This window comes from Scyliorhinus torazame, chromosome 10 (assembly GCF_047496885.1).
Source record: "Scyliorhinus torazame isolate Kashiwa2021f chromosome 10, sScyTor2.1, whole genome shotgun sequence".
NCBI lineage: Eukaryota > Metazoa > Chordata > Chondrichthyes > Carcharhiniformes > Scyliorhinidae > Scyliorhinus > Scyliorhinus torazame.
In genome coordinates, this window is record NC_092716.1 from 46,056,873 (window position 1) to 46,083,260 (window position 26,388).

Genomic DNA, 26,388 nt, shown 5'->3' on the forward strand with positions numbered 1-26,388 from the left:
AATATATCTTGATTTCTTCATTGGTAAAATGTGAACCTTTACCTTTGCTGTTACTCCATTTAAGGCTATTTTGTAAACTAATTACTGAATCAGATAGTCAGAAAGTTCTGTGAAATTAAACAGTGGGTGATGAATGCTATCTGTCTATGCACCATGTAATTATCTGCAATGTAACACAAGGAAAAAGGCAAAACAGCAGCTTCAATAAGTTCAACAGGTTGTCTACTTACTGAAAGCATCTTATATTATAGAAATATCATCAATGATTTTACCAAAATAATTATATAATGCATGTATAATAACTTACAACTAAATGATGTGTTTAGAAACAAGCTGTAGAGCAATAGCAAGAGGAAAAGAAAGACTTAATAACTACATTGTGCTAAAGTCAATGTGATTTGAAATTGATGGGCATTGGATGACTAAATTGTCGAATTACGCGGAAGAATATAAGCAGTGTAACCATGGGAGCATATAAGCTGTGTAACTATGGTTACAAATATAAATTCAGATCAAAAGCATGTGACTAGTGGCTGATTGAAGGGGACTATATCAGCGCGCTTCTGAGCTGCTTGCCTACAATATAGTAACAAGTCTTCTACAGGGGGCTCTGCAGTCTTTCTCCATAAAACCCTGCCTCACCAGGTACAGAAATCAAGGATATGCACACAAATCTTTTTAGAAAGCGACTGTTACCAATGCAGTGGATCTTATTTTAAGGTATGCTATTACTTAGAAAACTATTAATTTTGGAAAAAGTGCAAGTTTGAAAGTAGGAAAAACTGGCAAGAATCTTCTGTTACAAAAACCTAAAAAATAAAATGTTCATTGCAGAATGCTTACAGTAAATTAAAGGCTGACTAACGAAGCTTTCAAAAACATGAAATGAACATATTTTACAATTTGAAAATTTAAACTCTGTTAATTAAACCGATTACATTCCTGACTCGCTTAATTGAAATATTAACTGTATTGCTGGAGAAACAAAAAGGAAGACAGTTGCAAATAGGGGTATGGATAATTTTTTCAAATGCCTCACAGCATGAAGGGAAGTTGATAATCTGAGATGTTGCCTACCTTTAGCTAATCCGTGTTCATTTCTTTTTTGTTTTAAATATATTCCAATTAATTGTTAATTATATGTGAGGTGCTTATGTGAGATTGTATGCTAAAGTTGCTATTTTGAATCAATAACACACTATGGATGCTTGTATTAATAGTTTAGTAACCTTTTATTATTAGAAACTAAAATCTACAAGTAATATTCAAGAAGGGAAAAATTGCATTAAAAATGCCAAGGGATGTAAACAGCTGAGTGAATGGATGAGTTTGTAAATTTCAGGACAATTTTATAGTAACAAAATAAATATGTTTATCACATATTTTACCACTTGATGCATTTTTGTAATAAAAGAAGAATGCTACAGGGTTATATTTTAAAATAGACTCCAAAAGCATTACATTTGAACAAATCTTTGAAAGTTCTCTGTTTTTTTTAATGAAGTCAATCTTTAGATATTGATGTAGCAATCATTTCTCAAGATATTTTCAGGAAAGTAAGCATATGCTTTTTGAACTTTTTTCAATTTTCAAAGGCTATGTAATCGGTTTGTGCTGAATAGGTGAACAATTTTGGTATGCTGTCTGTATATTAATGATGTAGTCTTGAATAGAATATATTGAGTGTAAATAATGGGAACTGCTTATTTTTCAGCACATACACACTCAGTGGGGCCACAGAAACATCATCGTCCAAGTTAAACCCTTTATCTCCTCTTAACGTTGAGAGAGACTTCTTTTTCCACTATGAAAAACGTGAGCAGATTTCTCACCCCCACTAATATCTCCCTGGCAAATGCAGCTTCTGCTGGAACAGACCTGATATACAAATCCATAGAGTACAAGGCTGCCTCAGTGCTGTTGGTGTTGGCCATTTGTGGAACTGGAATCATCGGGAATATTATGGTGGTCCTGGTGGTTCTGACTGCCAGACACATGAGAACCCCAACCAACTGTTACCTCGTCAGTCTTGCAGTGGCTGACCTGATGGTCCTGGTAGCTGCAGGGTTACCCAATATTTCCGACAGTCTGATTGAGGAATGGATCTATGGGCATGCAGGCTGCCTGGGTATTACCTACCTCCAATACTTGGGCATTAATGTGTCATCATGTTCCATCACAGCATTCACTGTGGAAAGATACATCGCTATCTGCCATCCAATCAAAGCCCAGTCCATCTGCACTGTCTCCAGAGCTAAGAAAATCCTTGCATTTCTATGGGTAATTACCTCCTTCTATTGCATGTTGTGGTTTTTCCTGGTGGATATCAACATCAATAGCAGGCAGAATGCTGAGTGCGGCTACAAAGTCTCCAGGAATCTATACTTGCCTATCTACTTCATTGATTTCACCATCTTCTATGTGATACCCCTGATTGTGGCCACAGTACTGTACGGTCTGATTGGGCGGGTCCTCTTCCTCAGTCCCCTTCCAAATCAAGCTGAGACAGGAACGGAGCGTTGGAGGGAGCGTCCTGGGACAGAAACGAACAGCTCACAGTCTTCCAGCCGGACCAGCAAGGGGGCCATCTCATCCAGAAAACAGGTAATGCCATGTCCTAGCAAAATTAACTGGACTCAGTTTTGAATTTTTGTTATTAATCTGGAAAACTAGGGTGAAGAAGAGAGAGTGCTGAAAGTAGACTGGATACAAAGTAAAGAAAGAAATTAGACATTTAGTGGAAAATAAAAAGAGAACAAAGAGCAGCTCATGGATGTATTTGTCCCTGAGGGCTAAATTAGGGGACATCTTGTCATGCAAGGGAAGGGAAGCTTGTCAGTCATTATGGAACAAGGATCGTGGGGCATCATCTTTTTCCTTCAGTGCAGTAAGGAACATTTCCCCTTATTGAAGCTTCTCAGCCTGGCTTTATTTTCCATTAAATGTCTCACTCAAACTGCTACGGTGATGGTGCAGCCCTTATTTTTAAATCACACCTTAACCTCTGGCAATTTCTTTCTTTGACCATCTCCCTTTGTCCCATTACTCAAGATTCTCGTTTTTCAACACTCACCTAAGTATCATGCTTGGAGGGCGGCACGTGGCACAGTGGTTAGCACTGCAGCCTACGGCGCTGAGGACCCGGGTTGAAATCCCGGCCCTGGGTCACTGTCCGTGTGGAGTTTGACCATTCTCCCCATGTCTGCATGGGTTTCACCCCCACAACCCAAAGATGTGCAGGGTAGGTGGATTGGCCACGCTAAATTGCCCCTTAATCGGAAAAAAATAATTGGGTACTCTAAAATTTTTTTTAAAATACCACAAGGGTATTCACCCTCTGCACCAGACAGCTTCACACCTTTGGTGAATTTAATCTCTTCCTCAACTCTTCTTGCACTCTTTCCTCCGAGTCACTGCTCTCACTTCCTCCATAAACCTTGCCTTGCATATTTTCTGTCCCCTCCTCAATTTTGCCATCTCATGTGGCCTTGCAGTTTTCATTGTAAATAACACTGATAAGGTAACCTCTGATAACTTCTTTATATTACTTTCCACACATTTTTTTCCCTTCCAGCCCCACTTCGCTCTGTGTTAACCCCTGGAAAAACACTCCTGCAAGTCACTTCCCTCTGCACTTTCCAATTCCCAACTATCATGCCTTTGGCCCACAAGACATTCCTGCAACAACTGATCTGTTAAATCGGACCTTCTCCGCCACCTTTGACCTCCATTAAAACCATTACACTGTCTCATCCTAGTCATTCAGCCCCATTCCGCCCTCCCCCCCATCCCTTACCTCTGTTCCCTTAAGTATAGGGATGCAGATTTGAATTACTTTGGCGGAGAAACTAGCTTAATCATCCATTGCCAGATCTGGCTGGACCCGTCAAAGCATTATTATTGGACCCCGATGTCCATCACTAAAACTGCTTACTATTCAAAGATCTTGCAGGAGTGTAATGGTGGCTTCTCTTTTTCACCACAAACCATCTCCCTAAACCACCCTTGCATGCCTCCTCCACCTTCACTCCAACAACAAGTGTGAGGACCTCATGGATTTTTTGCCACATATATCAAGACCTTCCATTCAGTTGCCTTTCCTGACCATTTCTTTCTCCGAATGGTCCCAACAATCTGAACCCCTAGGTGACATCATCCAAAAACAGCATCATTTTCCACAAGTATCTGAAATCGTCACCCAGCTCAACCTCACCTCCACCTCTTCGAATCCCTCCATTGTCTCTGCATGTCCAACTTCCAATAGTTCAGTGAGCAGAAATTTCCTTCAACTAAATATTGTGATGCAGAAGCCCTTTGGGCGGGATTCTCCATCCAGCGACGGCGGAATCACGATCAGACGGAGACTCGCGCGTCAGCCGAAGGTTGAGGCCGGTGCCGGGGGGTGAATGGAATGCCATGCTCCTGTGCCTCGACAGTGGCGTGAATGTGTTCTACACTGCATGCCGACGTGGCCATGCAAATCGTACAGTAAACGCCGCTGGCATGTCATTAACAGGCCCGCCGCAGCATTCTCCTGGTCTCCAACGATGCTCCGCCTCTGCCACAAGGAATTCTCAACGGTGATGTTCACTTGTGGTATTTAAAATCAGGAAACAGTTGCCATGGCTGCTGAGGGAGAGAGAGGAGGTAAGACATGTTCCCACAGTAAAAGGCACAGCTGTGGGCTGCCAGTCTGGCTGGAGGTGAGGGGGAGAGCGGGGGGGGGGGCTGTTAACCACCAGGGCTGTGGAGAGGAGCGGCCAGGGGATGGTTCCTTGGGGACGGGGTGACCCCCGGGTCTGAGGTGTCCAGGCACGGACGCCATTGCTGCGGCCTGCAAGGCACCCAGCTTGCAGCACTGTTGCTGATTTTCTCCTTGGTTCAATTGGCTCTGTTTTATTACCTTTGCTCTCGAGTCGCCAGGTATCTTTATGATACCGCCACGAGGTTTAAGTCCGAGTAATGATCAATAACCCAATACACCGATTAGTAAGGTTTAAATCAAAGCACATTTATTATACACAGTAATCGCTACTCATGCACAAATTCTACGTCTAAGCTACTTCTATAACTAACAGGCCTATTCTTAACTTCGGACTGGCTCACCAGGTCAGGGGAACAAATGGCCTTTCGTTCGGGTTCTGAGTCTGCGGGATTCGGAGTTGGTACGGATTGGTAGCTAGGAGTGCCTATCCCTTAGCGAGCGTTGAATTAAGACTTACTTCAGTCGATGATCACTGCACCGGTCACGGTCAATGTTGGTTCGTGTTGCTGGGTGACCCGGGCAGGAAGAAGAGGTGAAGAGAACGATTTGAACTTGGGGCTCAACTCTTATAGTCCCCAGGGGCTTCCCGCCTTTCGGGGCGGACCCTGTACCTGGTCCCAAGTGATTGGACTTTGTCCCAATCGCTTAGTTCGATTTTCTCCAATACTGGAGCGGTTCCCTGATCGATGGGCGGTCTTGACGTGCTCGTTCACCTCCTTTGTGTTGGCTCCTGCTGGCGCCGAGGAGTCTGACTTTGCTTTGTGTGTCCAAAATGTTACTCATTGTTCCTGGGGATTGCTCATCAGTATGCAGATGACTGTTACTTTGTTATGCTGATGGATACTGGTATATCGATGTTGTCTGGCCTTTGCAGAGGTAAATACACAGCAAACCTGCAGCTGCTGGTGTCTGTCTATGTTGGCTGACTTTCCCATCAGCCTTTGCCGTTCGCCATTTTAAATCAGGAGTTGGCCAATTTAGGTTGCCACAGCACACCCCACTGGTTGCCCACCACGGCCTGTAGTTGCGCAGAGCGCCACCTGCCTTATGCCCCCCCCCCCCAAGGTTGCCCCCCTCCCCCCCGCCCCCGCCCCCCGAGGAGCCCACAGATCCTGTCCCCCCACAACTAGGTGCCACCCGACTGGTGAGACACCATGCAGCCCACCCAAGTGAGACACCCACGGGAGGGCGCAGGTCAGGGGGCGCAGAGCGTACCTCTGGCACGGGTAGCACCAGCCACCAGTACGCCTGCCGGCACGGACGGGTGCTGGGGTCAGAGGATCTCTGATGCAAGGCACTGACGGGGCCAGGGGTGCGGTGCAGAGGGCAACATGTCCGGGAGACTGGCTGGGGTGGGGACCGGGGGGGAGGGGGACCGCCATGCTAACATGTCTGCCTTTCACCCCCTACAGAGAATGGATTTAGGTATCCAACCAGGAATGGTTGACATCTGCCTGGCCGCCACAGCCCTGACGGATGCAATGAGGCTGTACGATCAGGAGCTGGTGGGGTGGGACTCTGCAGAACAATCCTTCCCCAGAGGAGCAGGGGCCAGCTGGTGAAGAGGAGAGCTGGCCATCCAACAGGCCGAGGAGGAGGTGGATGGCAGCGCTCCATCAGGCCTCCTGTGTACCGGCAGCGCCTGTCATTCAAAGATCTGCTGGATTGACTGTGTCGCTGAAGACTCTGGCTGAACAGGGGGACCATGTGGTATCTCTGCTGCACCTGGAACCGCGATGGGGGAGGGCATCGGGTCCAGGTGCACCAGCCATCAAGATGACGGTCACCCTGAACCTTGATGCCATGGGATCCTTCCTGGGGACCTGTCTGGGATCTCACAGAGCTCCATGCACAGGTGCATCCGTGCCATTATGTAGGCCCTGTAAGCCTGGCCAGCGCAATACATCAAGCTGAATATGGACCTAGCCCACCAGTTTGCCCGGGCAGCGGGGTTCGCCACCATCGCTGGGATGCCCCTAATTCAAGGGGTCATCGACGGGATACCGGTCCCCCACATGAGGAGGTGGCCTTCACAAACCGAAAGGGGTCCAATCGATAAACATGCAGTTAGTGTGTGACCACTGTCATGTGAGAGTACCTTTAAGAAGTGGGTGCTTAAGAAATGTACCTTTAAGAAATTGGGTGTTTATCAGTGATGTCAGAGTGTGGGTGGAGCTGGGCTGTCTGTCAGCTTTTTACTTTAATTTTAGGCTGTTTGCTGCAGGGTTTGTTTTAGTTTTGTTTTCAGTGTTGGAGCTGAAGCCAGACAGAGCAGGTGTACTGTTGATCTCTCTGCCATCAAAAGACTATCTCTTGATCATTTGGTGAATTCAGAATTATAAATGTTCTCAGTAGTGAATGTAAACCTAATGTGCTTCTGTTAAAAGGTGTTTCTTTTGTCTGGATGTTGTTTGGGAAGTTATTAAGGATTACTTAGTGTTGTATTCTTTGGGGGTTGTATTTGAATTGATGGTTGCTAAGATGTTCACTGTGCTTTAAAAAGGTTAACTTGAGTTCATAGAATAAACCTTGTTTTGCTTTAAAAAATACTTTTCCATTTCTGCTGTATCACACCTGTAGAGTGGGCCGTGTGCTCCCCATACCACAATCTAGTAAAAGTTGTGGGCCAGGTGAACTCCATGATACACTTTGGGGTTCTCTAAACCCTGGCCCATAACACCACCTGCTGCTCATCGTGCACATCTATGTCCGATACCCAGGCAGCATGCATGACGGATTCATCCTGGCACACTCGAGGGTATCCCACACCTTCAAGGCACACCCACAGCTGAGGGGTTGGCTCCTGGGCAACAGGGATTACATGCTGCAGCCATGGCTGTTGATGCCTATCCGGAGGCCACAGGCAAACGCGGAAACCCGCTACAACGACACCCATGCCGTGACCAGGGACGTAATCGGGCGGTGCATTGGCATCCTGAAGATATGGTTCAGGTGTCTGGAGCACTCTGGAGGGGCCCTCCAGCATAGCGCTCGAAGGATCTCCCACATTGTGGTGGCCTGCGACATTGTGCAGCAGAGGGGTGACCTGCTGGAGGAGGAGGATCTACGCCAGGTCTCATCCGGTGAGGAGGATGTGGAGGAGGGCCAGGGTGGGCAGAGCATGGGCCTGGCCACCGGTGGGTTGATCGTCCTGTCCCACCCCACACATTTATCACCCCCTCTGCCCTCCGTTCAAACTCCCCCTCCCCTGTGCACCCTTCGCCGCACAGTCCAGAGTCTCCATGCTCACGGCCATGGAGCACATTGACTGTGCCACGACCCTCTGAGACTGCCACACCGCTCAGGAACAATGCTCTGTCACTCAGTGACTGTGCCAGTTCGCTCTGCGCCTGGTTGAGGCCAGCCAGCGCCTGGTCAATGTCATTGAAACCCGCAGCAATGGCCTGTTGGGATTGCTGCAATGTCCATATGGCCCTGGTACATTGCTGCCTGCGACATGGCCACCCTGCCCAGTGCCTTGGCCACTACCAGCACAGAGTGCCCCAGGCCTTGGACATCCTGACCCATGGCTGATACCGTCACACCACGGCGGTCACGGCCTCTGCCACCTGCACCCAGGCCCGGTTTTTGTCCATGGGTGGCTGCCTACATCCCACCCCGGGAACAGAGGGCTGGATTCCCCAGTTGCTGAAGTCAAAATTGCGTTCGCCGATTGGCCGGAGAATCACAGTTCCCGATCAAATCGGGGACGGCGCCGCTTTCGCGATGCTCCGCCCCCTCCAAAGCAGCGTACTCTCCGAGTACACCGCGCCACATATCCATGGCCTCAGGACATTGCCCAAGTTCCTCCTCCCAATGCTCTGCCCCCAACCGGCCAAGTTCCCGATGCCGTGGGTCACTCATGGTCTCACCCGTCGGGAACTCGGCATGGCGGCTGCGGACTCAATCCAGCGCCGCCACAGTCAGGGGAGGACCGATCCGCAGGGAAGGGGGACTTTATATTAGGCTGGGGGCAGTGTGGGGAGTGGTCCTGGGGCCGCAAGCCGGCCAAAGGGGCGGGGTACTATTTCGTGGGCCGGATGCGCGAGTGGCCTCCGCCATGTAGCATGGCGAGGCCGCTGCTGGCTGCCGCCCAGCGCATGAATCACAGAATCATAGAATCATTGAATTTACAGTGCAGAAGAAGGCCATTCGGCCCATCAAGTCTGCACCTCCACCCCATCCCCGTAACCCAGTAATCCCACCTAACCTAAGGGCAATTTGGCATGGCCAATCAACCTAACCTGCACATCTTTGGACTGTGGGAGGAAACCAGAGCACCCAGAGGAAACCCACGCAAACCCACCCGGAGGAAACCCATGTGTGGCCACGGACCTGGCAATTCTCTGGGCGACATTGCACTATTCAAATTGCACTGGTTCTATGTGGTGTCAGTGCAAGCCCATTAACGTGTCCTGAATCCCTCCGGGACCGGCACCGCTTTCGCCAATGTAGAACTCGCGCAATTCAGCCCCGGCGTCAGCACTTAGTCTCTCAAACAGAGAATCCAGACCCTTGAGTGGGGTTCTCCGTCGGACAACATCAAAATCGGGAAACGCGATTGGACGGAGAATCGGTTTTGCTGCTGAAATTGTGGCCCCCACCGGTATCACACCAAATCGGAATTCTCCAGTGCTTCGAAAGCGGTGTCAAAGCGTTCTAATCCGTACGTACAGTAAGCAGAGTTAGCATATCATTAGCAGGCCAGACCGGGGCCTCCACGATTCTCCACCTCTACTGGGGGAATTCCCGGCAGCAATGTTCACTTTTTAAAATTGTGAAACAGGCTCCGGGTTGCTGAGGGAGAGAGAGAGGGTGCGGGACGTTTGCTGACAGTTGTGCAGCTGGCCGGGGGGCTTCTGTCAGGGCCGGGGGGAGTAGCAGGGGGTGGCCAGGAGGTGGGGTTGGGGTGGACGGGCACAGAACATCATTGCCGCAGCCGGCAAGGCAGCCATGCAGCTGTGCACGCCTCTAACAGCCCACTGTGAACCTAGGGCCACAGGTCGTATAGGTGTCCCCCCAGGCCACCCACCGAACCCTCTGACCCCAGCTGACACATCAGCAGAATGGGCGCACTCCATTTGTTGGCTGAGTCCGCAGCCGCCGCGCCGGGTTCCCGACGGGTGAGACCACGAGTGAAACCACGCCGTCGGGAACTCGGCCGGTTGGGGGCGGAGCATCGGGAGGCGGGCCGCAGACAATGTCCTGAGGCCGTCGATATGTGGCGCGGCGTAGTCGGAGAGTACGCCACTTTGGAGGGGGCAGAGCATCGCGAAATGTGGCTACAGCTTGTCAGCCTTCCGAGTGTCAATTGCGAATCCGGCGAATCCCACACCGTTTCTCATTGGAATCAATTGTGTTCCATGTGGCGCCGGTGCGAGTCCCTCAATGGTCACTGAATCAGTCCAGGTGCGGCGCCAATTTTGCTGTCATGGAGAATCGCACCATTTATTTGATAATGCGACTGTGAAACTCCTTGGGATGTTTTATTGCTGATAGGCACTATATTAGTGCAAGTTGTTGTTGTGAATCTGAAAGTATCCTTCGTGGGTTTGGAATTTTTAGCTTTTTGTTGGGCTTTATTTAATTTCTCTTCAGCGATGGATACTCTCCAACTGAACAAGGGAGAAAATCTTTCCTGTTTTATTCTTACGTCAACTTCCAAGCTTTTGGGTGAATTTTGGTGCCTATCAAAATATGATTATTGCTACTGTGAAATTCAACATTTCTTACTTGTATATCGAGGGGCAGCACCTAATACTATTGAGACATTTGTGGCAAAAGGCAATAAACACTTTCCCTAAATACCTCTGATAATACAATCAGAGTCAGCTTGGTTCACATTGGTGGTACTTTCACCTCTTGAGTTAAGTCATGGTTCAAGCTGCATTCACAACTTGAACTCATATTTAATGAATTTCATAAGATATCTAAGCGGTGGTTTATTTGACCCTTTGAGCCATCTTCACCATTTAACAAGACAAGTTCTTGTCTACTATCTCTGCTACACCTCCAGCACTATCCCTACATCCATCATTTATCAGTCCCTGACTTGAATATTCTCAATGACAGAGCATCTACTGCTCCCTGGGGTAGAGCACTCCAAAAGTTCACAACCCTTTAATAAAAACAATTCTCTTCATCTCAGTCCTAAATAGCTGACCCTTTATCCAGAGGCTATGACCCCCAGTTTTAGACTCCCAAGCCAGGGGAAATATCATCCCAACATCAACCTTGTCAAGTCACTGAATCGTTTTATACCTTTCAATGAGGTCACCCTTCATTTTGCTAAACCCCAGGGAATGAACGTCGAGTCTACTCAATCGCTATACATAGGCAGGTCATTTCATCCCAGGAATCAGTCTAGTGAACATGCATTACACACCCTAAGGCATGTATATCTTTCCTTAGTTAAGGAGATCAAAACTGTCCACAGTACCCCAGGTCTCAGCAAGGCACTACACAATTGCAGTTAGACATTTTACTCTTATACTCCAATCTCTTTGTAATAAAAATGAATGTGTCAGTTGCCTTCCTAATTGCTTGTTGTACCTTTATGTTAACTGCCTGTGATTCATGTGCATGGATACCAAGGCCCTGAATATCAACGTTTCCCAGTCTCTGGCAATTTAATAAATATTCTGCTTTTCTATCAAACTTCACATTTTCCACATTATATTGGCCACATTTTTGCCCTTTCACTTAACCTGTCTCTATCCTTTTGCTGCCGCTTTATGGGCTCCTCACAGCTTCCTTTCCCACCTAACTTTGCATAACCAGCAAATTTGAATACATTACACTCAGTCCTTTCATCTAAGTTATGATGTAGATGATAAATAGCTGAGGTCTAAGCACTCATTCTTGCAGCACCATATTAATTACAGCCTGCCAACCCATGAATAACCTGTTTATTCCATTCCCCTGGTTTCTGTTCATTAACTAATCCTCGATCAAAGCTAAGATAGTGTTTCCTCTGTGCCCTAGTTTTGAGTAATAACCTCTTATGTGGCACATTATTGAATGCTTTTTGAAAATTTGAAGCCATTACTTCCACTTATCATTCCTGCTAATTACCAAAAGATTGATCAAACACAGTTTCCCTTTCATAAGTCCATGTCAACTCTGCCCAATCATATTATGATTATCCAACTGGCCTGTTACCACATACCTAACAATAGATTCTAGCATTTTCCCTACTACTAATATCAGACTCACTGGCCAATGGTTCATCATTTCTCTCTACCTCCTTCCTTGAACACTGAGATTACATGTTCTGCCTTGCCATCCATGGGGACTTTACTAGAATTTAGGGAAGATCTTTTGGAACCTTAGCATGGACAGAGTGAGATCCGGGGAACTTGTTGGGCTTTAGTCATATTAATGTCTCCAGGACTATTTCTTTAAAAATGTGAAATTTCTTAAGCTTCTCATTTCACTGCTATACTAGAGGAGACATTACATGAGGCCCTGTCAGACTCTATGTTAAAAGACCCTATGGCACTGTTCAAAGGAGGGAAACAGAGCAGAAGGTTCCTCGGCAACATTTGACCCTCAACCAAAACCATCAAAAACAGGTTTTCATTTCTATTTATCGCTTTGCTGTTTTTAGCATCATTTTCTTCCCTGTATTATCTGCACAACAAGAGTGATTATTCATCAAAAATAATACACACTGACTTCCGGGTGCGGCTATGCAGAGCTAGGTCGCAAATTCGGCAGCTCCCGCTTGGAACGGACTTTTGGGCTCTTTTACAGGGCCCCACGGCATTTGTTTGACATTTCCTGGTGTGGGAAGAAGACTGCAACATTCCCCCGACAGTGTCCCCCAGGAGTGTTGTGTCCTTTGGCTACCAGACCCGGCAGAAACAGTGAAAGATTTGGCTTGAGCTGCAGCAGTAGACGAGGACCTCTTCCAGCATGCAGGCGGGGGAAGGGCAAGCTTAAAGCTGCAATCTGGCTTGACTCTATCATAAGTGAATTCTAGCAGCAGAGGGAACAACTGTGAAAAGATCTACCAGGGCCATTGAAGAAGCAGGGACGAGGCTTCTGGTGGCGGCCATGGAGGAGTAGGTCGCGCATTCGGCAGCTCCCGTCTGGAGCCGACTCTCAGACCTTTTTCAGGAGTTTCCATAGACTTTTTGGGGCAGACTGGTGAAGCAAACACTGCCAACTTATATGAAACGGACCAGAAGTGTAACGGCCAAAGGAGCGGCACTGGAGCAACAGGAGAAGCGAGGGAAAGAAAACAAAATGGCGGCGGCCAGGGACAAAGGGGAGCTGCAGGAGTTCATCAAGCGCTGCTTCGAGGAGCAGCGCGAGGAGATGCGCAAAGAGATGTTGGCGCCTATGCTTTTGGCAATTGAAGGACTCGGGATCACGCAGAAGGCCCACGAAGCTAAGATCCAGGAGGTACAGAAAAGAGTCAGTCAGAACGAGGATGAGCTCGTGGGCCTGGCGGTGAGAGTGGAGCAGAACGAGGCGCTACACAAGAGGTGGGCGGGAAGACTCGAAGACCTGGAGAACAGGTCGAGGAGAAAGAATCTGCGAATCCTGGGTCTCCCTGAGGGAGTGGAGGGGGCTGATGCCGGGGCATACGCGAGCACGATGCTCGAGGCGATGATGGGCACAAAGGCCCCTTCGAGGCCGCTGGAGTTGGACGGGGCACATCGGGTGCTGGCGAAGAAGCCCCAGGCAAATGAGCCGCCAAGGGCGATGGTGGTGAGGTTCCACCCGTTCACGGACAGAGAGTGGGTCCTGAAATGGGCCAAGAAGGAGCGGAGCAGTAAGTGGGACAATGCAGAGATCCGAATATACCCGGACTGGAGAACGGAGGTTGCAAAGCGGAGAGCGGGTTTCAACCGGGCCAAAGCGGCGTTGTACCGGAAAGAAGTGAAATTCGGAATGCTGCAGCCAGCGCGACTGTGGGTCACATACAAGGGCCAACACTATTACTTCGAAACGCCTGAAGAGGCGTGGACCTTTGTACAAGCCGAAAAGTTGGACTCTAACTGAGGGTTTGTGAGGGTGGGGGGGATGTTTGAGGTTTGATGTGTGGTGGTTGTTGTATATAGGGGGTCAATCACGCGCAGGAAATGTTACACGGGCTGGGGGAGAGAGGCAAGGTCGCGACAGGAGCTGCGCCAGAGGGGGCGGAGTGGGCTTTGGAAAGCGCGGGGATTTTTCCCGCGCGCGGGAAGAAAGGCGGGAAGGGGAACGAAGGTAATGCATATGGATTGGGAGACTCCCACGCGGGGAGGTCAATGGGACAGCGGGGGAAGCTGGGGTCAGCAGGCATCAGCTGACTTACGGGAGTGACATTGGGGGAGCAAAAAAGCTAGACAGGGGTCTAGCGGGGGGAGGGGAGGGGGGAAGGGGGGTGGAAAGGGTTGCTGCTGCACTGGCCGAAAGGCAATGGGACACAGAAGAGGTGGTCGGGACGGGGGTCCCCCCTCTGGGGGACTGGAGGGTGAGGGAGGCGTGGACACGGGACTGGCCCAGAAAAGGAGATGGCTAGTCTGCGGGGCGTGGGGGGAGGTGAGAGTCCCTCCAATCCGACTGATAACGTGGAATGTGAGGGGCCTGAATGGGCCGGTGAAGAGGGCTCGAGTGTTCGCGCACTTAAAGGGACTGAAGGCGGACGTGGCCATGCTCCAAGAGAGACATCTGAAGGTGGCGGACCAGGTCAGGTTAAGAAAGGGATGGGTAGGACAGGTATTCCACTTGGGACTAGACGCGAAGAATAGAGGGGTGGCAATATTGGTGGGAAAGCGGGTGTCATTTGAGGCCAAGACTATTGTAGCGGACAATGGAGGGCGATATGTAATGGTGAGCGGTAGGCTGCAAGGGACGCGGGTGGTGTTGGTAAACGTATACGCCCCGAACTGGGATGATGCAGGATTCATGAAGCGCATGTTGGGGCGCATTCCGGACCTGGAGATAGGAGGCCTGATAATGGGAGGGGACTTCAATACAGTGTTGGATCCAGCACTGGACCGCTCCAAATCAAGGACTGGAAAGAGGCCGGCGGCGGCCAAGGTACTTAGGGGGTTTATGGATCAGATGGGGGGAGTGGACCCATGGCGGTTTGCAAGACCGCAGGCCAGAGAATTTTCTTTCTTCTCCCATGTACACAAAGCCTACTCCCGGATAGATTTCTTTGTTCTGGGTAGGGCGCTCATCCCGAGGGTGGAGGGGACGGAGTATTCGGCTATAGCCGTTTCGGACCATGCCCCGCACTGGGTGGAACTGGAGCTGGGAGAGGAGAGGGACCAACGCCCGTTGTGGCGGCTGGATGTGGGACTGCTGGCGGACGAGGTGGTGTGTGGGAAGGTGAGGGGGTGTATCGAAAGGTACTTGGAGGCCAACGACAATGAGGAGGTGCGGGTGGGGGTGGTATGGGAGGCGTTGAAGGCGGTGATCAGGGGAGAGCTAATTTCCATTAGGGCTCATAGGGAGAAAACAGAGGGTATGGAAAGGGAGAGGTTAGTGGGGGAGATTTTGAGAGTGGACAGGAGATACGCAGAGGCCCCGGAGGAAAGATTACTTGGGGAAAGACGGCGGCTCCAGACGGAGTTTGACCTGTTGACCACAGGGAAGGCGGAGGCACAGTGGAGGAAAGCGCAGGGGGCGACCTACGAGTATGGGGAAAAGGCTAGTCGGATGCTGGCACACCAGCTCCATAAGAGGATGGCAGCGAGGGAAATAGGGGGAGTCAAAGATGGAAGGGGAGCCACGGTTCGGAGTGCGACAAAAATAAACAAGGTATTTAAGGCCTTCTATGGAGAGCCGTACAGATCCCAGCCCCCAGCGGGGGAAGAGGGGATGAGACGATTCCTAGATCAGCTGAGATTCCCGAGGGTGGAGGAGCAAGAGGTGGCTGGTTTGGGGGCACCAATTGGGTTGGAGGAGCTGAGCAAGGGTTTGGGGAGCATGCAGGCGGGGAAGGCCCCAGGACCGGACTGATTCCCGGTGGAGTTCTACAGGAAGTACGCAGACCTGTTGGCTCCGTTACTGGTGAGGACCTTTAATGAGGCAAGAGAGGAGGGGACCCTGCCCCTGACAATGTCGGAAGCGACAAGTTCTTTGATCCTAAAGCTGGACAAGGACCCACTGCAATGTGGATCGTACAGGCCGATCTCGCTCCTCAATGTGGGTGCAAAGTTGCTGGCAAAAGTGCTGGCCACGAGGATCGAGGACTGTGTCCCGGGGGTAATCCACGAGGACCAGACGGGATTTGTAAAGGGCAGGCAACTAAACACCAATGTGCGGCGGCTCTTAAACGTGATAATGATGCCATCGGAGGAGGGAGAGTCGGAGATAGTGGCAGCTATGGACGCGGAGAAGGCCTTTGACCGAGTAGAGTGGGAGTACCTCTGGGAGGTGATGCGTAGGTTTGGGTTCGGGGTAGGGTTTATCAATTGGGTTAAGCTCCTTTACAGAGCCCCGATGGCGAGTGTAGTGATGAGCCGGCGGAGGTCGGAGTACCTTCGACTGTACCGAGGGACGAGGCAGGGGTGCCCCCTGTCCCCCCTGTTGTTCGCATTGGTGATCGAACCATTGGCCATGTCGTTGAGGGAGTCTAATAAATGGAGGGGGGTGGTCCGAGGGGGAGAAGAACATCGGGTGTCGCTATATGTGGATGACCTGTTGCTGTACGTGGCGGATCCAATGGAGGGGATGGTGGAGGTCATGCAGACTCTAAGGGGGTTTGGGGAGTTTTCGGGCTATAAGCTCAATGTAGGGAAGAGTGAGCTCTTTGTATTACAGGCGGGGGACCAAGAAAGAGGGATAGGGGACCTACCGCTGAGGAGGGCGGAGGGGAGCTTTCAGTATCTGGGGATCCAGATAGCCAGAAGTTGGGGGACCCTACATAAACTGAATCTGATGAGGTTGGTGGAGCAAATGGAGGAGGATTTCAAAAGATGGGACATGTTACTGCTCTCGCTGGCGGGTAGAGCGCAGTCGGTCAAAATAGTGGTCCTTCCGAGGTTTCTGTTTGTGTTTCAGTGCCTTCCCATCGTGATCACTAAGGCCTTTTTTAAGAGAGTAGGCAGGAGTATTATGGGGTTTGTGTGGGCGAATAAGACCCCGAGGGTAAGGAGAGGGTTCCTGGAACGCAGTAGGGACCGAGGAGGGTTGGCGCTGCCAAACCTGGGGAGCTACTACTGGGCAGCAAATGTGGCGATGATCCGCAAGTGGGTTATGGAGGGAGAGGGGGCGGCATGGAAGAGGATGGAGATGGCGTCCTGTAAAGGAACGGGCCTGGGGGCGTTGGTGACGGCACCGCTGCCGCTCTCGCCGACAAAGTATACCACGAGCCCGGTGGTGGTGGCAACGCTAAGGATCTGGGGCCAGTGGAGACGGCACCGGGGTGCAATGGGAGCATCGGTGTGGTCCCCGATCAGGGGTAACCATCGGTTTGTCCCGGGGAAGATGGACGGGGGGTTCCAGAGCTGGCATCGGGCGGGGATTGGAAGAATGGGGGACCTGTTCATCGACGGGACGTTTGCGAGCCTAGGGGCACTGGAGGAGAAGTTCGAGTTACCCCCGGGAAATGCCTTTAGATATATGCAGATGAGGGCTTTTGTGAGGCGACAGGTGAGGGAATTCCCGTTGCTCCCGGCACAAGAAGTTCAAGATAGGGTGATCTCGGGTGTATGGGTCGGGGAGGGCAAGGTGTCGGAAATACACCAGGAGTTGAAAGAAGAGGGGGAAGCGCTGGTAGAAGAGTTGAAGGGTAAATGGGGGGAGGAGCTGGGGGAGGAGATCGAGGAAGGTCTGTGGGCTGATGCCCTAGGTAGGGTTAATTCCTCCTCCTCCTGTGCCAGGCTCAGCCTGATACAATTTAAGGTGGTCCACAGAGCGCAGTTGACGGGGGCGAGGTTGAGTAGGTTCTTTGGGGTAGAGGACAGATGTGGAAGGTGCTCAGGGAGCCTGGCGAACCATGTCCATATGTTTTGGTCATGCCCGGCACTGGAGGGGTTCTGGAGAGGAGTGGCGGGAGCAATATCTCAGGTGGTGAAAGTCCGGGTCAAGCCAAGCTGGGGGCTAGCAATATTTGGAGTAGTGGACGAACCGGGAGTGCAGGAGGCGAAAGAGGCCGGCATTCTGGCCTTTGCGTCCCTAGTAGCCTGGCGAAGGATCTTGATAATGTGGAAGGAGGCGAAGCCTCCCAGCCTGGAGGCCTGGATAAATGATATGGCTGGGTTCATAAAGTTGGAGAGGATTAAGTTTGCCTTGAGAGGGTCTCGCAGGGGTTCTACAGGCGGTGGCAACCGTTCGTAGACTATCTCGAGGAGCGTTAGAGGAAGGTCGGTCAGCCGCAGCAGCAACCTTGGGGGGGGGGGGGGGAGATGGAGGGGACGTCCTGGGAGGGGGGGGGGAGGGGGGGGACTGCCTGGGAGGGTGGATGAGCAAGAGATAACATGAAGGGTTGGGGAAACTGGCACGTACGGGTGAGGGCCAGTGTACAAAGCTGTGTGAATATATCATTTTGCCATGTATATATCTTGCTCTGCGCGATTTCTCGTTTTTTTTTGTTACGAAGGGGGGGGGGGGGGTTATTGTTTGTAAGGGAGAAAAATTGTGTTAAAAAACTTTAATAAATATATATTTTTTTAAAATAATAGTACACACTAAAGTCCCACATTCAAATGAGAGTTTATCTGTTTTGGTGGTAGTAATTGATAGATAAATGCCAGCCAGGAACCCCCTTCCCCGCCCTGTCCTTCTTCCAGTTTGGCAATGGGACCTTTACCACCCCAAGAAGAGGCAGCTGAAATATGAGGCGGGATTCTCCCCTACCCAGCGGGGTGGGGGGTCCCAGCGTGATGGAGTGGCGGGAACCACTCCGGCGTCGGGCCACCCCAAAGGTGCGGAAGTCTCCACACATTTAGGCGCCAAGCCCTCACCTTGAGGGGCTAGGCCCGCGCCGGAGCGGTTTCCTCTCCACCGGCTGGTGGGAAAGGCCTTTGGCCCAACGCCAGCCGGGGCCGAAAGGTCTTCGCCGGGCGACGCGGGTCCCCGCATGTGCGGGAGCGTCATCCCCGCACATGCGCAGGGGAGGGGGTTTCCTCTGCCTCCGCCATAGTGAAGACCATTGCGAAGGCGGAATAAAAAGAGTGCCCCCACGGCGCAGGCCTGCCCGTTGATCGGTGGGCCCCAATCGCGGGCCAGGCCACCGTGGGGGCACCGTGGGGGCACCCCCCAGGGCCAGAACGCCCAAAATTGCGTTCGGCGATCGACTGTAGAATCTCCATTTCCGGCGAAATCGAGGGCGGCGCCGCTTTCGTGATGTTCTGCCCCCTCCAAAGCCGCGTATTTTAGGAGTACACCGCATGCCGTATCGACGGCCTCAGGACATGGCGCGGCTGGCGCCATGTTGCACGGCACGGCCGTGACCTGGCAATTCTCCGGGCCGCATCGGCAGCTACAGTCGGGTGCTATACACTGACTTCCTGCTAGCCCCCAGCCAAATGGAGAATCGGTGGGCGTTTGGCGCCAAATTTTCGGTCGTAAAAGGCCACCGTTCCCACGCTGGCGTCAGGACATAGGCTGAGAATTGGAGAATCCAGACCACTGTTAGGTAATTTGGACATTCTGAATTCTCCCTCTGTGTACCTGAACAGGTGCCGGAATGTGGCGACTAGGGGCTTTTCAGTAGCTTCTTTGCAGTGTTAATGTAAGCCTACTTGTGACAATAAAGATTATTTTTAAAAAGTCAACATAAACCTATGCTCTTCAGAGTAATAGTCTCCAAACATGCTTTAATTGCATTGATCCCACTTGATACAGTTAATTTTAATTCCTATAACCAAAAATTATGTGTTAAAGCATATGAACCATGGACCAACATATTCGCAACAAGACTTATATTGATTTCCAGGGAGTAGACAGCACTACCTGAACAGATTTCTCCTCCTGGATGTCCCATTATAGTCCAATGACCAGAGTTGTACACAGTACTCCAAGTGTAGTCGAACCCATGTTTCAGAAAACCTGGGACTTACGTTGTATCATTCTGGCTATATATCAAGAAGATAGACGTTTGGGTTATTGTTGCAGTTTAGCTAGTAGGTTTATGCAAAGTCCCACTGCTAAAGTCTGAGAGTAAGCTACTTGCTGGCTCTCTTAGGCTGACATCATATTTGCCTTGAGATATAGAAGAAAATGGAAGAGGAAAAGAAATATTAAAGACACGGGACGGAATCTTGTGAAGGCGACAGGGATCTTGTCTGCTGGCTGGGGAGCCAGCGCGGGACCCGGGCTGCCACCTTTGTGAAAGACCCACCAAACAACAAGCCAATCAGCCAGTGGGGAATCCAGCACAGACCTTTGCCTGTGATCAGACCCTTGTGAATGGAGGTCCTGCCTACCAAAAGCTGCCAACCAATCAGAGGCCTGTGGATTTTATGCACTGCAGCGCCACAGGGGGGGATGGTGGCTGCTGCAGGAAAGACATCCAACACAGGCCCAGGATCACAGAGCAACCCAGGTCACAGGTAAGTAACAACGGGTGGGGGGATAAAGGGGGTATTGGCAATGATGGCAGGGGTGTGGGTATCAACGGATTTCCGCTCCTTTCCCAACGCCAGGTCCCTCGATCAGCCAGAGTGCCTTTGAAGGAGGGTTTCATCCTCCAGAAAATGACAAGCAGCTCACACAGGTGTATTTGTCTTGCACACATGGCATCTTACCCCCTGCTGCTGGGTTAATACCAGAGACAGCGGGATGAGACACTTAAATGGCCATTAATTTCCCACTTAAGGAACTCAATTGGCAGCAGGGCAGGAAGGTTGACCATGGGCCTTCCGGCATGGGACTTAATTGAGGCGGAGGTAGGAAGACAGCAGGGTGCTCACACACCACATTCTGATCTGATTAAATGCCCTCTCTGTCTCCTAACAGGCCACTAGAGATTCCGCTGCTGACGTTTTCGATAGTCCTGTACATTGAATGCTGGCCAGGAATAGTTAGATAAAATATGGAAAGCAGATTAAAGAGGACAGCATGGTAGCACAGTGGTTAGCACAATTGCTTCCCAGCTCCAGGGTCCCAGGTTCGATCCCGGCTTGGGTCACTGCCTGTGCGGAGTCTGCACATCCTCCCCGTGTGTGCGTGGGTTTCCTCCGGGTGCTCCGGTTTCCTCCCACAATCCAAAGATGTGCAGGTTAGGTGGATTGGCCATGCTAAATTTCCTTTAGTGTCCAAAATTGCCTTTAGTGTTGGGTGGGGTTACTGGGTTATGGGGATAGAGTGGAGGTGTGGGGTTGGGTAGGGTGCTCTTTCCAAGAGCCTGTGCAGACTCGATGGGCCGAATGGCCTCCTTCTGCACTGTAAATTCTATGATAAATGTTGGTGGTTGGAAAATAACTTCATTTTTCAGTATATCTTCCAGTTTTCAAATGACAAAATTGTATTAAAGTGCATCCAAATCATGTTTACAACAGTTTATTTTCAAATGAAATTATTGTCACCAAATTGTGTTACAATAGTCTAAGGTTTGCAATAAAAGATGTCCCTGAAGCAAAATACATTTTACTAAAGATTACCTAAAAGACTCAACACAATGTATGGATGTGATTCCTTGCAGGTCACCAAGATGCTGGCAGTGGTGGTTATTCTGTTTGCTTTACTCTGGATGCCTTACAGAACAATAGTAGTGGTCAATTCCTTCATAGACAATCAATATGAGAATGCCTGGTTCCTTTTATTCTGCAGACTGTGTGTGTATGCCAACAGTGCTATCAATCCTGTCATTTACAACCTAATGTCCCAGAAATTCAGATCTGCTTTCAAAAAACTGTGCAACTGTAGCCGGGACGGCACTCAGCCACGTTCCTTGTACACAACTCCTCTCAACTACAGTGTAGTGCGAGCTCCGATCAATGGAAGCACTGAAGTTAATGGCAAGCAGCAAGCGAAGAAACAAACTCAGCAGGAGGAAGCTTCCAACATTAAAATGGAAGAAAATAAACCTGCGGCAAAAGGCCAGATGTACTTTAGCGTTGTTTAGAATAAGACCATTATGTAAGATTATTTGAATCAAAGTAGAACAGTAAAATGGAGAAACTTTCTCTGGCTATCAATCGACGATTATGTAAAACATTTAGACGACATAAGTGATGCCCATGAAAACATGGTCAGCATACCACTGGGACTATTTTCCATAATTACAAATCATCTGACACAATTTCAATTCCTGAGTGGTATTGCAATTCTCTGTTTGAAGCCATAACAGCCTTGCCCTGAAAATCTGCAGCCTTTGTTTCCAGTGTTAGCTGATGTTGACCCTCTGCTCCTCACCCTGCTCATCATTTTGGGCTCAGTATTAAAACATCCTGTCAGGTGTCTGCACCATTCGGGACACATCTCAGGACCATATATGTTGGATATGTTCACAATTCCAGTCGAAGCTTGTTGCTTTCAGAACAGGACGGGCGATGCCCATATACACTTCCAATCGACTCCTTTAAGAATGGGGCCATTTCAAAGAAATTATGCCAAATTTTGGGGTCTCTTTTCCCAAATGTTAATTCTACTGTCCCACAGGCTCTTGCACATCTTCTCACTGGGTACATTGACTTGCTGGAGGATTGTCAGACCAGGGCTGAGGGAGCACCAAACCTGAAAGATCCCCACCCTTGGTTACACCCCCTTTGATGCAGGCAATGGCTTGGACCCAGGCGGGCCCATTGAAATGGGGCGGATGGGTCTGGACACAGCATTTACTTCAATCATGCAGCCATACCCTAAACCAGGAAGTTCAAGGCCCACCTCCCAAGGGCCCCAAGTCTCATTTCAGTAATTGAGGCCCAGCTGTTGGTGCCTCCACAGGGAGCTCGCTCAGTTCAGAAAATTAATTTTGGGCCTTGTGGGTGCAATCCTTGGTGGAGTCAGCAGGAGTTGATGGGGGCAGATGGGTGGTTGATGGCGATAGGAGCTGTCAGCAACCTGCAGCAGTGTTATTTTCAGGTGTCCTTAGGGTGCACGCAGACTGTTGTCCTGTAAAATGGTTATTTTGGCCACCACTTTCCATCCAGAAAACAGACAGCAATATATTTTTCTCATGGCAATTTCTACCCCAATGACTTCATTACAGTTTTATTAATTATAGAATATAATTTATAGAATTTATAGAATATAAAATTTGCAGTTTCTTGCTGCTTCCTTGATAGTGTTGCTGCTTACTCATTTGAAAATGAAGAAATGAATGTAGATCCTCATCTAGAATAGATAGAGTGCAGGGGTGGGACACAGATTTAATCCATGTCCTCGTCTGCCTATCTATCACAACCATTCTGCTATAGGGAATGGGGTAGCAATTTCTCCAGCAGTTTCACCAGCAATTTCCCCAGAGTGGAACAAGTATGTGAGGAAAACATGCATTCGGTTTAGATTGGCTTCAATGGGGACCTAGGATCTCTCATGGTGATTGAAAGTGCATGAAATTAGAGCCTGTGGATGTTTTAAAACAGAGCTTTGAAACTCTTCAATGAAAAGGTTTAGGCCCTAGTACATTCAGTTTAAATGTAGTTCTCTTTGGACCCATATTAGAATACATTGGCCAGAATTTTCCGGTCATTTGGATTCTCTTTTCCCACTGGCAGCACACCCCCGCTAGTGGGTTCCCGGCGGCATGGGGTGGCTTCAATAGGAAACCCCATTGTCAAGTGGCGGGAGTCAAGAATCCCACCATCAGCGAATGGTGCGCCACCGAGAGTACGCGGCTGGGGGAACGGAGAATCCCGTCCAGTATTTTATCTTTCTCGGGATCTGGGCATTGCTGGCAAGGCCAGCATTTGTCGCCCATCCCTAAATGCTCTTGAGCTGAGTGGCTTGCTAGATCATTTCAGAGGGCAGTTAAGAATCAGCCACACTGCTGAGGGTCTGGAGTCATGTGCAGGCCAGGCCAGGTAAGGATGGCAGATTTCCTTCTGAATCAGATGGGCTTTTACAACAGTTGATGATGGTTGTCAGGGTCACCATTTGTGAAATCAACAACTCCAACTTTGATTCATTGAATTTAAAGCCCCAGCAGCTGCCAGTGGGATTTGAGCCCATGGCCTCGGCACATCAGCCTAGGTTTCCTGCTTACTAGCCCAGTGACATTCCCCAAACGCCACCCTCACCCTGCATATGGCTGCATTTGGAATTGTAGCTCAATTGAAAGAATAGATGATTTCAGACAAAGGTTTGAAATTTACTCTGGATTACAATGATCAAGATTTTGAGATCACTCTTCAATCTTCTAATTTGAGAATATACCTCTTTTCGCAGTAGCTTGTGGCTATTTTCCTGAGATTCTTTTCCAGCTAATTGTTTTCCTATGTGCTTGCGCTCTGTAACTATAATCTATTTTACTTTATTCCTGTACCAAAACCCAAGTTTAATTTTAATTGTTTAATTTTTACTCCACTGTATTATTAGCATGGTAAATGTATCTGTGTATATTCTGCACACTTTATCGTGTAGTAACAGACGTATCTCAGATATCAATTTGTTTAGGGGCTTGCTACTGGCTCAGAACTGTCCTTCCTTGTTATTTTATATGTAAACAGCTTTTGTGATTAAGTCCAGTTGATACAATGATACTTACGTATTTCAATAGTGTTAATTGTTAAAAAGATTAAGTAACCTTCAAAGTAATGCAAAGTTAATGTTTGCGACAGTATAACAATATGTCAGAATGTATTTATATAAGTGAGGTAGTAAACTGATTATCAGCTCAGTTACATGCATGCATACATTCTGACAGAGAAATTGGACAGTATCACAGTGTTAAATGGTGTTAGTTGCGAAACTGTTTAATGTAAATCACAGTAGTAATTTTTGATATATAATATAGCGTCCCACTGCATGAGAAGTTTCTACAGAGTCTTTTTGCCCGATAATGTAGTGTTTAAAGCTCTGATGTTACACTGTTGTAATTCCTGGGTCGAGGCTGGGTCTGTCAGTTTAACACGGACTAGCTTTAGCCTATGTCTGTAGCTCTTTCAGTTAGCAGGAGGAAGTATAATGTAATGTCTAAAGTGGTGACATCATACTGCTGTAATTAACCTAGTCTAGGCTGCATCTAGCAGTTTAACATGGAACAGCACTGACGATATTAAAGCTGCTTTTAGCAGCTGAAGGAGGAAGCATTAAAGGACGCTGCATACGGGATAGGTTGGCTAAATAATTTTCACATAATTAAATAGCTTAATAAAACAGCAGGCATTTATTTAATGTATTCCCTATGCCATCTTCAAGAGAACAGGCTATAAATGCTATATTGTTAACAATTAACTTTGGCAGTATAGGACAGTCACTGCCCTTCAAACGTATATCTTGTGAAACATGCTGAGACGTATTAGTCTTGTGTGTCCATTTTCCTATTGCAAAGGCCTGTTGCTCGTACATGCTCCCTGTGACCCAGATATCCAGGCAGACCAAGCTACTGTATCCAGTTCCAGTGCTTCTTGATTACCGGTTACAAGTCGAATGAGCATCTTGGTTATTGCTCCATATGAGTCAGAATGCTACTACTTTACCAGGCAGTTGAGCTGGTGAGCTGTTGAAAACCGCTTAGCACAAGTGAATTTCGACATTTGACTGTTCCAGGGCTGAAGCCAATACTGTTACCAATAAGTCAATGGACTATCCAATTAATTACATATTTGTCAATTTGTTCTAGAAGCAGCCTAGACACAAACGTTGTTGGGACAGTAATTACACATGAGTTAACTGCAGTGGGGCTTTGCATTTGTTGTACATATACAATTTTAAAAAATGGATTTTGCATAATATGCTTCTAATTTGCTTTTATCTTTAGACTTGATCCTGTAAACTGATGGTAATTATATAAATGAGATATGTTACATTGCTGGCACACTCTCAGCTTGCTGTAGCTTTCAGAAAAATTAGCTGCTGTTTTGACCAGATGTATTGTTTGGTTCAAATGTATCATCGATTTCTAAATTATTTTGATTGTATCACTGTAGTATAAAGTGTAGTGTAATATGAATGTCCTGTTTGAGTATTGACAAGGAGGATATCAATATGTTACTTTGGCTTGAAAAATAAAAATGTAAACAAGCAACTTTTGTTTGACCTGATAATTCTGAATTAGTTTAATTCCCATTCTCCTCTAGAATGGCAATGTAGAGTGCCAGCAGGTGGGACGTTCGTGCATGGGAGGCAGCGATGGACTGAAATATTTAGCTTGAGCAAATTTCCTACTCCCGATACTGTCTTATCACATTTGCTGCAAGAATGAAAGACTTGCATTCATATAGCACCTTTCACAAGTTTAGGATGTCCAACAGCACAACACAGCCTGTGACGTATTAGTGTAGTCAGCGTTGGAATATAGAAAATGAGGCAGTCAAATTACAGACAACTAATTTCTATCTGCCTCCACCCTGGCAGTGCCAGCAGGTGGGACGTTCGTGCATGGGAGGCAGCGATGGACTCAAATCAAGGTGGCAGGCGGAGGCGCACTGATCACAAAGTGACCAGGTTAAAAAGCCTATCTCCATTTGCTGAGACATTGACCAGTCCTGCAGATGAGTGCAACGCCCCCTTTACCTTACCCCCTCACCGCCTCATTCCATTTTACCCCCTTCAACACTTCGATCTCCCTT

The 26,388-nt window shown here is 48.8% G+C and overlaps 1 protein-coding gene across 1 annotated transcript; it reads left to right on the plus strand.

Annotated features, from left to right (window-relative positions):
* Positions 1-605: 605 nt before the first annotated feature.
* Positions 606-25,811, plus strand: LOC140430539 (thyrotropin-releasing hormone receptor-like). The gene is made up of 3 exons (XM_072518066.1): positions 606-720; positions 1,715-2,604; positions 21,357-25,811. Exons 2-3 carry the CDS (start codon positions 1,807-1,809, stop codon positions 21,777-21,779), a joined length of 1,221 nt encoding a protein of 406 aa, XP_072374167.1. The 5' UTR covers positions 606-720; positions 1,715-1,806; the 3' UTR covers positions 21,780-25,811.
* The last annotated feature ends 577 nt before the right edge of the window (positions 25,812-26,388 follow it).

What these genes read in the sequence shown, in the direction of transcription:
- LOC140430539 (XM_072518066.1), top strand. Translation starts at nt 1,807, where the DNA reads ATGAAAAACGTGAGCAGATTTCTCACCCCCACTAATATCTCCCTGGCA. An exon ending in CCATCTCATCCAGAAAACAG is followed by an intron (nt 2,605 to 21,356) that starts GTAATGCCATGT and finishes GATTCCTTGCAG; the next exon opens with GTCACCAAGATGCTGGCAGT.